The sequence below is a fragment of the Epinephelus lanceolatus genome, chromosome 4 (assembly GCF_041903045.1).
Source record: "Epinephelus lanceolatus isolate andai-2023 chromosome 4, ASM4190304v1, whole genome shotgun sequence".
NCBI classification, from domain to species: domain Eukaryota; kingdom Metazoa; phylum Chordata; class Actinopteri; order Perciformes; family Serranidae; genus Epinephelus; species Epinephelus lanceolatus.
The window spans coordinates 18717982-18731623 of NC_135737.1; the positions used below are offsets into that span (position 1 = coordinate 18717982).

Below are 13642 nucleotides of genomic sequence, written 5' to 3' on the forward strand. Positions count from 1 at the left end.
TGCTTTTCGGATCAAGAATCCAGGGAATGGAAAAGAATAGTAAAACAAAAGTACAAGGAAGAAAAGAGGTTTGACCCTGTTGGTCTCTTTATAAGGTGAAGTAATGCGAGAGGAAGAAGGAAAGGAAGCGAAGAGGAAGGAAAGCGAATAAAGTGTAGCAGAGGGAGGAGGAGTTACTCACGGCTCCTGTCACCTTTCCACCTCCAGCTTCCCTTGTACTTCCCAGAGCCGTCCCCTGGTACACAGAGTCCACTCAGCACCTCCGCCAGCACCAGCAGCAGCAGCAGGGGCATCCGCCTGCCGGCCATGCCTGCATCTAAACCTTGCATCTGGGCTACGGCAGAGAGTGGAGGGCCATGGGGAGTGCTATCCCACACTCAGTCATATCTCACACAGCTGTATGGAGGGATCCAAAACAACAACAACACGTCCTCCCACACGGCTTCCCTTGGAGTGTTAGCCCTGGGCCACGACACTGAAGCCCCAGAGGGGTCACACACTCACCACAGACACCCCTCCTCTTCCTCCTGGGGGATTGGAATGATCCCTTTGAAGGCAATAGTTTCACACAGCAGCATTGGTAGACAGGCAAAGTAAGCCTGGATTTCTGGAGCTTCACTCTGAAGTATTGATCTGGTCTTTTCCTCTGCACTCTTCCTCTTCCTCTTTTTCAGTGCCTCTTGGATGCAAGGAGGTATTTATTGCAGTCCTGGTCAAAGCCTCAACCTGAGCTCAGTAGTAACAGCTCCCATGAGCAGTGATAGCACAGGAAGAAGCAAATTGTTTTCCCTCTCACGGAGCAGAACTTGTTCCGGTCACAGTGTGGACCGGTGACACTGATGGCGACACATCACTGATCCAGCAGCAGCCAACTCTTGTCACCCGCACCAGGCAGTGACTGAGTGAGTGAGTAAGTGAGTGAGTGTGTCCAGGAGTGTATGTGAATGCATCCTCCCCCTCTCCCTCCGTCCACGTACCTCTCGTTTCAGATCACATGAGGCAGTGTTGATATGAAAATATGGAATAAATCACAGAGATAGTTCACTACAGAGCAGCCTTGACTTTGTCAACAGAGCGTCTGAGGGAGAGGGAGGGAGGGAGAGCACATCTAGCAGAGGAGGGAGGGAGATATGGAGGAGAGAGACTGAGTGAGACAAGCGTGGGGGGTGTGAATGGCAATTTCTCAAGTGCAAAGGCTCTTGTGCTTTTGCACGCCCATGATGCTCGTTCATGAGTGTGTTGTCATCGCAGATACCTGCACAGCCTGACTGAGCTCAACGGTAACCTGTGCATGAATATTGTTTAAGTGTGTGTGTGTGTGTGTGTGTGTGTGTGTTACTGAAGCAGGTTTACTGTAACCTAATGCTTCCCCAGATTGACAACCTCAAAAAAAAAAAAAGTTGTACCTGCATGCCCAGCTAACCGCCTTGCCAAGCATACACGTATAGACAAGCACGTAGACCAGTTTGACTGGGTGTCTGTTTGTGTGTGTGACAATAGATCTGTAATTGTTGCAAATTAATACTTACAACACAGTTTGAAAAAGATACGAGAATGCTTTCAACTTTACAAAACAATGTGCCGGTGATGCAAAATGCATGAGCTACAATGGTTTCAAATTGAGCGGAGGAAGGTATCACTTGTTCATCAAGTGCATAATTTCCAAGCATGAAATCAAAATTTGAAGAAGAGAGAGATCTGAGGACTGCCCTTGTTTATATATATTTTTTTTCTTTGCTCTGTAGATTTGCAATGAGTATGATACAGGCACTTGTACTGGCTTCCTTTTAATGACAGTATGCAAATAGGTTGGACTAAAAGTAAGAGTAAGTTTAAACAACTTTAGGCAGATTTGTGTTAGGGCTGGCATGACAGCAGATTTTCACCCGCGATTATCGTGACCAACTCATGAAAACGATATTAGTGCACCATATATATATTGATTTTTAAAAATGCAATCTTTGTTTATTGTTTTGTCTTTTTTTATGAATTACACTGAAAATACAGGCGTAGGGAGCTGCAGAGAGAGTCTGTAACCATGGCTGTACAAAAGCGTATAAAAACAGCAAATACAGTAAATAGATCATAAAAAGGCGACCAGACAGCGTTGTGGGAAGGAGACACTGATTGATTCACGAGGCACTGGATTATTTACACAATATTATTATATGTGTAGTATTTTATAACAGTTATTGTCAATACCATTATATCACAATACCTCTAAGGTGCACTGAAGTAGGAGAAATGTTTAAGCTCTAACAACCTCAAAGGAAACTGCACTTAATGAAATAAATTAATCTCATTTTAGTTGGTGAACCTGTAAAACAAGAAAGCAAGTGTAGTTTTACAGTTGTTGGCAAGATCTTTTTCAGGAAAGAAAAAAAGAGGTAACACTTACTATACCAGTAGGATTTTTACCAGTTCCTCCTACTTAAATGTAGGTACAGAAGAAGAAAACAAGACTGTGGGGAACAAGGGAGAAACAGCTGGTCATTTTACATGAAAGGGGAAATAAATTAAACTCTTTTATTTGTTTATTACGTACTGGGTTATTTTTATGGTTCGGCACTGGGAAACTAAACAGTTACATTACTGTACTCTCCACAGTTTGGGTCGTACATTATACCTGTACATAATTACTCAATAGCTTCCTCAGGAAATCCGTGTCATTAACCCCAATTCATAAACTTAATTTTGGCTTCCAGTTCTGTGCCACTTAAGCAACCAGCATGCCTACTGTAACTCTCCTGTTCCCCATAGTCTTGTTTTTAAGTAGCCAGTACTTTATTGGTACTTGATTCATGCAATCATGGGCTTTATTAAATAGTGTTTTTCCTAAATTCTCCCACAATTCACCACATCTTTCTTTCGTTAAGGTCTTACAGTTGCATACTCTATATTGAGTTTAAAATGCATCCAGTGCACTGATATACAGTACACACACAAACACGCACACACACACCACAAAGACTATTTTTGTAAAAGAAAAAAAACAAGCTCAGCAAGTCTGGGTTTAGAGTTACACTGCTCGTTTCCTCCGCCTGCCCGGGCTGACAGGAGGCAGGTGAGTGCAGGTTAACGTGGGAAACTGGAGGTGTCAGCAGCACCCTTCCCCCTCTGCCCTCCCCCATGTCTCTCTCATATGCCCTTCATTACTGTTGTGCAAAATGCCATTACCGGTGTAAACTGTTCCTAAACACACACAATGTAGCCCAAATAAATGGGAATTTACAGTGTGAGAGGTCAGACTGAGGAGAGAAAACATAAATCTGTATACTGACTTGTTTGTTGAACACTTTTTTTCACAAGCTATTATAAAATATAGAATATGAGTCTATATCTACAGATACTGCTCTCATCTGAACGCCTGATGTTCTTATTTCGTTGAATGGTGTGGACAATGCCCTACCAAAGTGTCCCTATTTGTCAGTCATGTAATCCTGATGTAGTGGCCCTTAAGGACCATGCTCCTGGTGATATAATTAATCGCGTTACATTAGCCACTGATGGAAGTCTGATTAAAACAGCTCTCTAATGATTAGGCCTCTGGAATAATTACCACTGCAGTGAGGACGGGGCACTTCAACCCCTCAGGACGCCAATCTAACATTCCTACTACCTGCGAAATGTCACTGCTAATGCCAACTGCTTAGAGACTTGGACAATGCAATGCAAATGCTATGCAGGGGAGAGTAAATGGCATGGCAAGTTACAACAGAGACAGCACTAACAAACTGTCTACAGGTAGCCTAATGTGTATCTTTTTAAGGTGAAGTGTATCTTTGTTAATGCGAAGCCTAAGACCGAGATTCGCCTCATGTTTACTCAGAGCCAGAGTATACTGCGGGTTGATGATGTGCCAAGCAAAAGCACACAAATAAGTTTCTTTGTCAGGTTACAGAGAATGGATGCATTGATAGAAGATAATTGTGTCGACTCTCAACACAGTTATTATAGACTTAAGTCAGCTTCTTTTGTTTTGCGCGCTGAGAGAGAAGAGAGGCAAGCATCGACATGCATGTGATGTCAATAAGAAACAGTCACATTATTTTACTGTAAACTATTGTGAAATGCTAACTTTCTCTGCTTTATAATTTGCATTGCTCATACTGCACAGATTTTGGGTGGGATGCATGGGACACGACACTGATCTGTGGCACCACCCTGGACTTGTTTATCTTCTATCGACTGCATCTGGCAGAATTCATAAGTCCGACACACATGCTGTCAGTTACGGTGGCCCACAGGGTCAAACCTCTGCCTTATCTTTTCATCCTCTACATGCTCCCAGTTGTTTGTGTCAACAGTAAGGCATGAGTCGCCTTTCAATTTGTATGCTGATAGCAAAACGTAATATATATAAGCTGCCCCATGCTGAGCCTCAACTTTATTGTGTCTGGAAAAACTGCCTTGAGGAGGCACAATTATCCTGAGCTGAATAAAAGTTCCAACACTACCAGGTCCAACACAAGTCTTGGTGTGAGGTCTGATGCATATTTAAACTTTGAGAACTACATCCCAAACCCTCTAAGACCTTGTCCCTGAACAATATTGCCAGACTCCATCCCACCATATCCTGAGATGCAGAGGAGTCAGTCCTCGAGGCTAAAGTACAGCAGCACACTCTTCACTGGGATCCTTGGCTCGAGTCTCCAGGGACTCCAATATATTCCGTGCAACCCTGCTAACACACCACAACCCTTGTGTACCAGCTACAGCCGGCTCCCTGTCCCCTCTATCTGACTTTTCAGTGCAGCTACAGACTTGCAGCACCCTGCCTGAAAGAACTGCTAGCCCAGCAGTCCTCATAACCTCAGATCAAATGACTACCCGCAGGACTAAGCATGATTAAATGCTTATGGTTAAAAAAGTTAAAATGCTTAGTATTAGCATTATACCCCTGCACTCATGTTTTAGTGGAGCAACAGTAAGCTACGTGTTCTGGCTGGAAATTGCTGCCTAATGGTGTTGTATAGCTTCAGGAGCTGAAGGAAGAAACACACATGCACATAACATTTCTCCCTCAGAGAGATTTCTCTGTATGACCTTGTGCATTAAAGTGATTTAATAACTGACGTCCTATTGTATGTAATAAACACCGGTCAAGGTGGTGGCCTCTTTCTTTCCTTCTCTCCCTGTCTCGCTCATTTTCTCTGTAAATGTTATATTTAACAATCTCACTCTCCTGAGTTTAATATTTATTTTTGTCAAGCAGAAGGCTGGAACAGAGGAAATGCAATTAAAGATTATTGCATGGCAGTGTTTCAGAAACTGCATCTCTCACAGCTCAGCCACAATATAGCCTTGAAAATGAGCTCCTCTTTGTATTATGTTCCCCTCTCTCCCCCATGTCAGTATGGTGTTTATGAGGCTCACATTCTGGCCAACGTGATGTGACAGCAGGGTTGATGGGTGGTACAAAGACACCCAGCAGGGATGAACAGGCGGAGGACTGGACACCAGTACACAGCTTGAGCACAGCGAGAGATTCCGGGGAAATGGCACCCACTTTCCGACTTGCACTCACACATGCAGGGAAAAAAACAAAGATGAAAAAGCTGGCCCATGGGAGGACGAACTACAGTAGAGTCAGAAATTTCATTTGGAAAACTTGAAGATTTGCCTTTCTGATGGTGGAGTAGAGACAAAGAAAGAATGGTTATTAATCTGAACATCTAGTAGCAAGTCAGAGGCACCCACAGCAGACCACCGATCAAGCATATCTGCTCAACATTATATTAAAAATTCACTCATTTCCTGTGACCGCTTATCCTGTTAGGGGTCGTGGGGGGGCTGGAGCCTATCCCAGCTGACACTGGGCAAGAGGCGGGGTACACCCTGGACAGGTCGCCAGACTATCACAGGGCTGACACATAGAGAGAAATAATCATTCATGCTTACATTCACACCTACGGCTGATTTAGTGTTACCAAGTAACCCAACTTGCCTGTCTTTGGACTGTGGGAGGAAGCCGGAGTACCCGGAGAAAACCCACGCTGACACAGGGGAACATGCAAACTCCACACAGAAGGGCTCCCCCGGGGTTCTAGCCCCGGGTTCAAACTCAAACAGCATTATAACACCACCAAGAGAACATAGTCCTATTCTGGTATATCTAGATGATTCGACATGTTGCCAAGTACCTCTTGCTGAGTGTCAGATGACAGCATTGATTCCACTCTCATATTTGTACAATAAGTATGAAGCTACAAGCAGCAGGCAGTTAGCTTAGCTTAGCACCAAGAGCTTTTAAACCATCAGAAAGTCCCTGTCTTTAGCACTATTTAAACAAACAAGAAATAATGTGCCACTTGCTGAGCCTTGTAGGTGCTGGGCAGATTTTGTTACTCTTAGACAGAGCCAGGCTAACGGTCGTAGCCTCATATTTAATAGACAAACATGAAATTGGTATCAATCTTGTCACCCAACTCTGTGAGAAAGTGAATAAAGGCATAGGTGTTGTTGCATCATTGGAGGGGAGATATATGAAACATGGGGTTTGTAGGTTCTTTGCCGGAAAATCTTGAGCGTCAAACACTTAATTCTTGCATTCTGGTACGGTTTCATGCACCAGTTTATGGTGTAAATGTCATTAATTAGGTCAAAATAAAAGTCCTCTGCTACTTTCATGTTCTAAATGTTGAGGGGAGATGTGTCCCCTGTATCTCCCCCCAAAGATCTGCACCTTTGCCTTTAAAGATCTGATGTTAAGGATTTACTTGCATCGAGCAGTAAGGCTGCAGAGCTGAACTCCTCCCATGGGCCAAGCGTGTAGGAGGACTACAGTGGCTGATGCAAAAATGCGAATGGCCCTATCTAGAGCCAGTATTTGATTTGTCCAATCTGGGCTACTGTAGAAACATGGCAGACTCCATGAAAGAGGATCCCTATAGACATTAACGTCTCAATCTAAGGTAACAACACATGGAGATGAAAGGAAATGAAAACACAAAGATTCCTATTTTCAGGTAATTATAAATTAATGAAAACATAGTTAAGAATGCTGTTTACCATTTCTGCCAGTAGATGGCCCTAAATCCTATACACTGGACATTTAAGTCAGTAGCACCCACAGCAGCCCAACAGCACCGTAAGTTCCAGCATATCTCAGTTTCTTAGAGTTTTATTGGGAGCAGTAGGAGCTGCTGATCTTTAAGTGACTTGACATTTCGCTTGGCAAATGTTTTAAATGAAGTAGGGTAAATCTTGAATATGTGCTTTTGTAACTTTCAAACACAATAACTTACAGTATGTCTTTTTCTGTGCATTGGATTAGAATTTTAATTACAGAGCTTTGGAGGAAGGCAGATGGAGCATAAATTAGCCATCGGGAGTCTGGCTGTACAGTGACACTGTGTGATGACAGAGTTTTTTTTCAACCTGCATACCAGAGTTTGAAGCGATTCATATTTCATGACTGTCTCAACCTCCAGAATGCAAAGAGAAATCAGGATCTATCCACATTTATAGAGAAGGGGCGTCGACCCCAGCGAAGAGTTACTGCATGACACACAGCTCAGTGACATCTAATCTACAGGTTGTAAATACAGTTCGGCACGAGATCTGTGCTGGTGCCTCAGTTTGTACATGCTCTTTTGAGGAGTGCAGTAATACAGTACCGCACTTGGAAACATGTATCAGTGCATCTGCTGCGGAGCCCCCGCTGTTTCTGAATGAGTTATGCTCAGCACGTACGGAGGATGATAAACAGGACCACACCCAGCATTCCTTGCATGGCCAGGTTACGATGGCCCTCTCAATCAACAGCACTGTCCCACCCACACTTCCAACCCTCTATCTGTCTTCTCCAACACATGCACATGACCTCCCCCTCCAGTGCCACTCTCCAATCAATGAGAAGTCACAGGAGGAACCTGGCTGAAGGTTAATGTGTGCAGGGGAAAACACATGTGATCACTTACAGAGACATAGAGAGAGAGAAACTCCTCACACATGTTCAGCTACAGATTGTCATTATAATTAAAGATGCTTTAACTTAACATGTGCCTCTGAGAAATGAAATGTGCATTGGAAAGGGTTGTGTTACTATAGTAAGGTTTGATGGAGGCAGCATTTGATTGCAGCAGTCAATAAGACTGTATGATTTTGCAGCAGCTTTGGAAAAGAAACATATGTACGTCAATGTCCTTGAATTCCAACTCAAAGCACAAACTGAAGCTGACCAGTACAAGTGCTCATTAATGCTGCTCCTATAAAATACTGATGTTGCATTAAATCTACAGTCTGCACTTTCAAAGCATTATGATTTATCCTCACATTAAAATTCGAGTAAAAAGAAGAGTGACTGGATACAGCAGATTGTTGTTTATATCATAAGATACTGCTGTACTAATGCCAGCATCTGCTCTTTTACAGAGACAAACAGGGCTAATGTCATTTGCCTCCACACCCTCCACCCTCCACCCGCCACCCCAAAGGTTTCATTCCCCGTAATGGCTGTCGTCAGCGGTCTCACCTTGCAGTGAGATTCCAGCCTGCAGCACTATCGTCCGGATCGCACAACACACTGTGATTTACAGCTGCTGTTGCTGCAGGGCCATCTGGACCATAACCACTCCTGAATACTCAGCATTAGACTCCCTATCCCTCTCCGTCTCTCTCGTACTCTCTCTCTCAGTACAGGCTTCATGTTTTGCTGTGTCCCTGCTCTTTTATATAAATACCTTTTCACTGTTTGCCCCACATTTACATGCAAAGTCTCTTTGTTGCATATATGCACTCTATCTACAACCATTCATGTTAACTTTATCCATGTTATCGCAGGGTAACCGGATTCAAATGCATGCAAAATAAAGCATTCTTATTGTTAATACTTCTGTATAGTTGTAGGGTGTCATGGGAAAAGCAAGAAGTCAGCTAATTTGGGACACTTTTTGGTAGATTACTAGGATAACCCCCTTAATTTTTGAAGACTACCTTAAATGATAACTGTTTGAACTTGTTATGATCTATGCTATATTTCTATAAAGAAAATAGTTAGCTAAGTAAATACTTTTGACCTTCAAACACATCAAGAAACCCTACCCCAGTCTGATGATATGTTCAGGTAAAATAGGACAGTCACATTTGTTTGTTCTTTTTTAAACTACTTAAATCCATTCATCAGTTCAGTCATTAATTCATTAAATCATTAATACTTGTATACCACCTTTATAGTCTTCCGACCACTCAAAGTGCCTTTTCACACTACGATTCACATTCACCCATTCACACACACATTCATACACTGGTGGCCGAGACTATCATACAAGGTGCCACTTGCTACTCAGTTTTTAACACACTCACACACTGATGGAACAGCCATCAGGATCAATTTGGGGTTCAGTATCCTGCTCAAGGAAACTTTGACATGCGGACTGGAGAAGCCGGGGATCTTCCCATTTCTCTTAGTGTCATATTGTCTGCATTGGACATTTGTGTACTTGCGTGTAACTACTGTGGTAGACACTGACTCACTGCACTGTCTCTAATATTTTTAAGTGACAAAAAAGCACACAACAGCATGTAAGTCATGATTTTATGGCAACCAGTGCCCTGAAAACATGCTGGTTTCACTTCAGAGAAATGTCCCATTTTAGTTAAATTGTTTGTCCCATCTTACCTGAATGCATTAACCACTTACTCAAAACCCTTTGCCATAAAGAGTAAAGTGTATTGTGAAGGGATTTTGATTTTTCAAGTTAAACACTTGATTAATAAAACATCCTACAAGCATTTATATTGTTATAACCTTATTGATTTAGCTGCAGATATCTTATTACCAAAAAGAGGAACTCAACATGCCACATCTTAGTGCGAAGGTTCATGACCAGTGATTTTTTTTTTTTTTTTGCTTCTTTGCTCAGCCCGTATCAGTTATCTCAGACCAATCAAAATGATCATTTCAAATTTAAAAAATAATGTAGAAACAATGCAATAAATAACGTTTGGTGACTGACTTCTAATATTCAAAGAGCCTGAGATGTAAAACCTTTTATGTCCCATAAAATCTGACTTCACCCAAATTTAAAGTGAATAAGATAAATGCACAGAATGCCATTTAAATCGCTTTCATAAAATGAAGAACAAGACGTGCCTTAGCGACTAACCTAAAACAAGTTTCCCTCATTTCTCTCATTTACCTTTTCCCATTTGTACTATAATTACTGTACATGCTTTACATATGGAATGTAAAGTAACTGTAATAACTGGAGGTATTCAGAATAGATTACTGTTTGCATAATGCACGATCAGTACAATTCAATCTCTCTCTCTGTCGCTCCTGTAAACACATTCACACAGAATACGTTCCCACTCACGGCAAGGGCAAATTTGCTCACCCCATTTCAAGACAGTGCTTTCGCTCACACAAAAAGAGCCGCCAGGAGCTCTTAAGTCATAAATTATGTTTGATATGTGCCGGTTATCAGCGCAGTGGTCCCCCTTCATTGAGGCTGCACGTCAGACGCCTGCACTTCCCACTATGTCGGGTCTTTTGCAGAGTCCACACAAAAATCTATGGGAACACACCATCTGAACTCAGGCACACTGACGTTGGCTTTCCCCCAAGTACACAGGTGATAATCACATAACCCTCTGTGTAAATGTGCCTCTTTTGTGATTATGGGAGTGTCATAACTGTGGATCTGCATCTTTTAATGCTCCGTGCCTCTGATTCAATGTGTCTCTAAAGAGCCTCCTGCTGCAGTTTGTGCTTGCTGGAGTGTGGGATGAGAACCAGGTGAAACATCTGGTGTCATATAAAAGGTGTTAGAGCATTAAGAGCAGAGCCGTACAAGCTTCAAAAGAGTAGCCAAATACACAGCAGATGTAATGAGGGTGCTGTTGAGGTCAGCTTCTGTAATATGATTAGCGCCCAGCAGGAGGCAGTGTAGCATTCAGTCAATATTAAGATGAGACACCACAGCCACTGATTCCACCCCAGGGAGGCCTGGGAAACTCGAGGCAGCTCAGGGTTTAGGTGTCGAAGTGACACCTGGCAGCTGGGTCCTGATTTAGACCCTTTTAAATTAGATCTGTAAATCAGCCACTCTCTATCTACAAGATCACTTACACCACAGATTGATTGGTATAAATTATTTACAGATCATATACGTGTACACAAGCCTCTATCCTCCAAGAGCTTCAAGGACGGGCACTTTCTTGAGTCGATCCGGGAGAGGAGAGGAGCATGTGGGAGACACACTCACACTGAATGGTGGCATCATTGACATCGCAGTGATTTGATTTGTTAGAGCTGAGCCAAGGACAGCCATATTCATTGCAGAGCACAGATGCAAAAATATTAATGGCTTTATTCATCTGGAAAATATCACACCTGAAACATGAGTCAGCTCAAGAAATCCAATAAAAGGTTGTCTTTTATGTAAGGTGGAAATCATTCCTCTGCTTCTGAGGAGCTTTGGATATACAAGCAGACAGAGAAAAGATTTTTACACCAGGAGAGGTGTTTTCACTTTTATTACCACCTTTATTTTATTCTGGCCTTAAATTTACTTCTTAACTATGAAAACCTCAGCAGAAGATGTGTGTATGTGTATATACACGTGCAGCCATGAACACATGCATATACACCATCTCCTGAGTCTATGTGTGTGAGTGCCTTCCCTATTAAATTTTGTGTTGCACAGAGGGAAGCTTCAAATAAAACTGTGTCTCACCATCTTTTGTGCTGCAACTAGGATATTGCATACGCCAGAGGAAAATCTCTAAAGGGCTGCAAAAGGTGTCCACATAAAACCTTTACATCATCAAATAGTATGGGAATCCAGTCACACATAAAAACAAAAATATTGAAGCTGTATTTATTTGTAAATCAAACTTTAGTACCTGCTGTTTGGTGAAGCAGAAGGAAATAGGAAGGATATGTGTGAAGTACATCCTCTGGCCAGAAGGTGGCACTCTGTAACAGCAAACGAACCAAGAGCTGATCTGAGTCATACTGACTCATTGGTTCTATTTATCTTGTGTTTATGGTCCCAACCCATTACAGAACCTACTATTGATTTCAATTCTGATTTAAACTTCTTTAAACTTTTTGGTCTCTGACATGGACAGATTACTGAATGGGCCTACTGGATGCAAGCCAAGGGGCCCAAAGCAGTCTTTGCTTGAAAAACGTCACTCAAATTAACACATACTGATCAGGAGGAGATAGACATAGACAACAAAGAGCTGCAAATGAACTGCAGAGAGACACTAAACAACAACAAAGAGACACAAAATAACTACAAAAGGGGCAAAACAAAGACAAAGAGACACAAAAGAATCAAAAAGACACAAAATTAAATTTAAAAAAACACAAAATTACCCCAAAGAGACACATAGCAACTACAAAGAGACAAAAAATAATTACAGAGACACAAAACAACCTAAAAAATGCAGGAATTACCTCAAACTGACACAAAATAACTACAAAAGGGGCAGAAAATTAGCGAAATTACCTCAGACACACAAATTGACCACAAAAAGACAAAAATAAAAAGGGACAAAACAACCAAAGACACACAAAATGATGACAAAGAGATATAAAATATCTATAGGAGGGGCACAACAACCAAAAAGAGACACAAAAATACTACAAAGAGACATAAAATGACCCAAAATTACCCCAAAAGAAACAAAATGAATGACTATGAAGAGACACAAGATGACTACAACAAAAAAAAGAAGCAAATTCTCCACAAAGTTTGTGTGTGTGTGTCTCCAGTCCTATGTAGGAAAGGTACTGGGGCCTTTTACATGTCTGTGCCCAGGGGCCCACTGTCTTAATGCGCCCATGGTTTCTAACAGATTCCATGTTCAAGTCCAAGTCTGAGTTCCCCATTTTCTAAATGAAAAGCAATAATGAAATGAGCACAGATCAGGGGAAAAGGACAAAAAGTCAAATTCCTAGTTGGATTAATTCCTCAATCAAAATGGTGACACAAATTATATATTCATGTATGCACCTTAATGTATGCTACTGTCTCTGTACTGAGGCTACATGATAAATATAACTTTATTATCTTGAGGTTTTATCATGCAAAATGTGTGTATCTTCTCATTTTTAATTGTGCCCATCAACAATGTGGAGTGCTTTAGCTCCAGTTTAGACAGAGGTGAAGTTCTTTTCCTTTCCAAAAGAGGGCAGTAGAGTCTCATGTTGCGAGTGTCCGTCCACAGCCTCCTCACAGCTCCGACTGCTCATGTTGTACTTTCCTTGAGCACATCCTCCTCATGCTGTTTCATTGGGACTAATTACAGTGTCCTTCATCAAAAGCAAAATGTTAATGATTGATCCGGTTTGTTCCCAAATTGATGCCAAAATGGCTGCATTGGGTAAGCGTTTACTAACACACACACACATACCTAAAGTATACATCACATTAAACACTCTGCTCCTCTCCCTTCAGACCCTCCTATTGGTTTTATTTTCCCACTCTTTTACACTGTTTCCTCTTTCTCCCTCTGTGAATTGACGGACCAATAAGCCTTTAATCCCTTTAATACAAACTTCCAACAGAATCACTTTTTAATTGCATGAAATAAACAGTGAATGCGTAACCAGATCTCCTCTCAGGATAGATTTAGTTCGGCTACAGACGGCGGATTAAGTTGAAAAGTAAGCCTTCAAGTTATT

The 13642-nt window shown here is 41.9% G+C and overlaps 1 protein-coding gene across 4 annotated transcripts in view; it reads right to left on the minus strand.

Annotated features, from left to right (window-relative positions):
• robo1 (roundabout, axon guidance receptor, homolog 1 (Drosophila)) overlaps nt 1-13642 on the minus strand; it is a 266076-nt gene that overhangs the window by 185260 nt on the left and 67174 nt on the right. Inside the window, exon 1 of one of the 4 annotated variants that reach the window (XM_078166988.1) lies at nt 182-845. The exons of 2 other annotated variants lie outside the window; for them this stretch is intronic. In XM_078166988.1, coding sequence (XP_078023114.1) covers nt 182-329 — 148 coding nt within the window. In that variant the 5' untranslated portion in view covers nt 330-845. Of the gene's footprint in view, nt 1-181; nt 848-13642 lie in introns of those variants that run through there. One more of the 4 variants, XM_078166992.1, reaches the window with a different exon arrangement.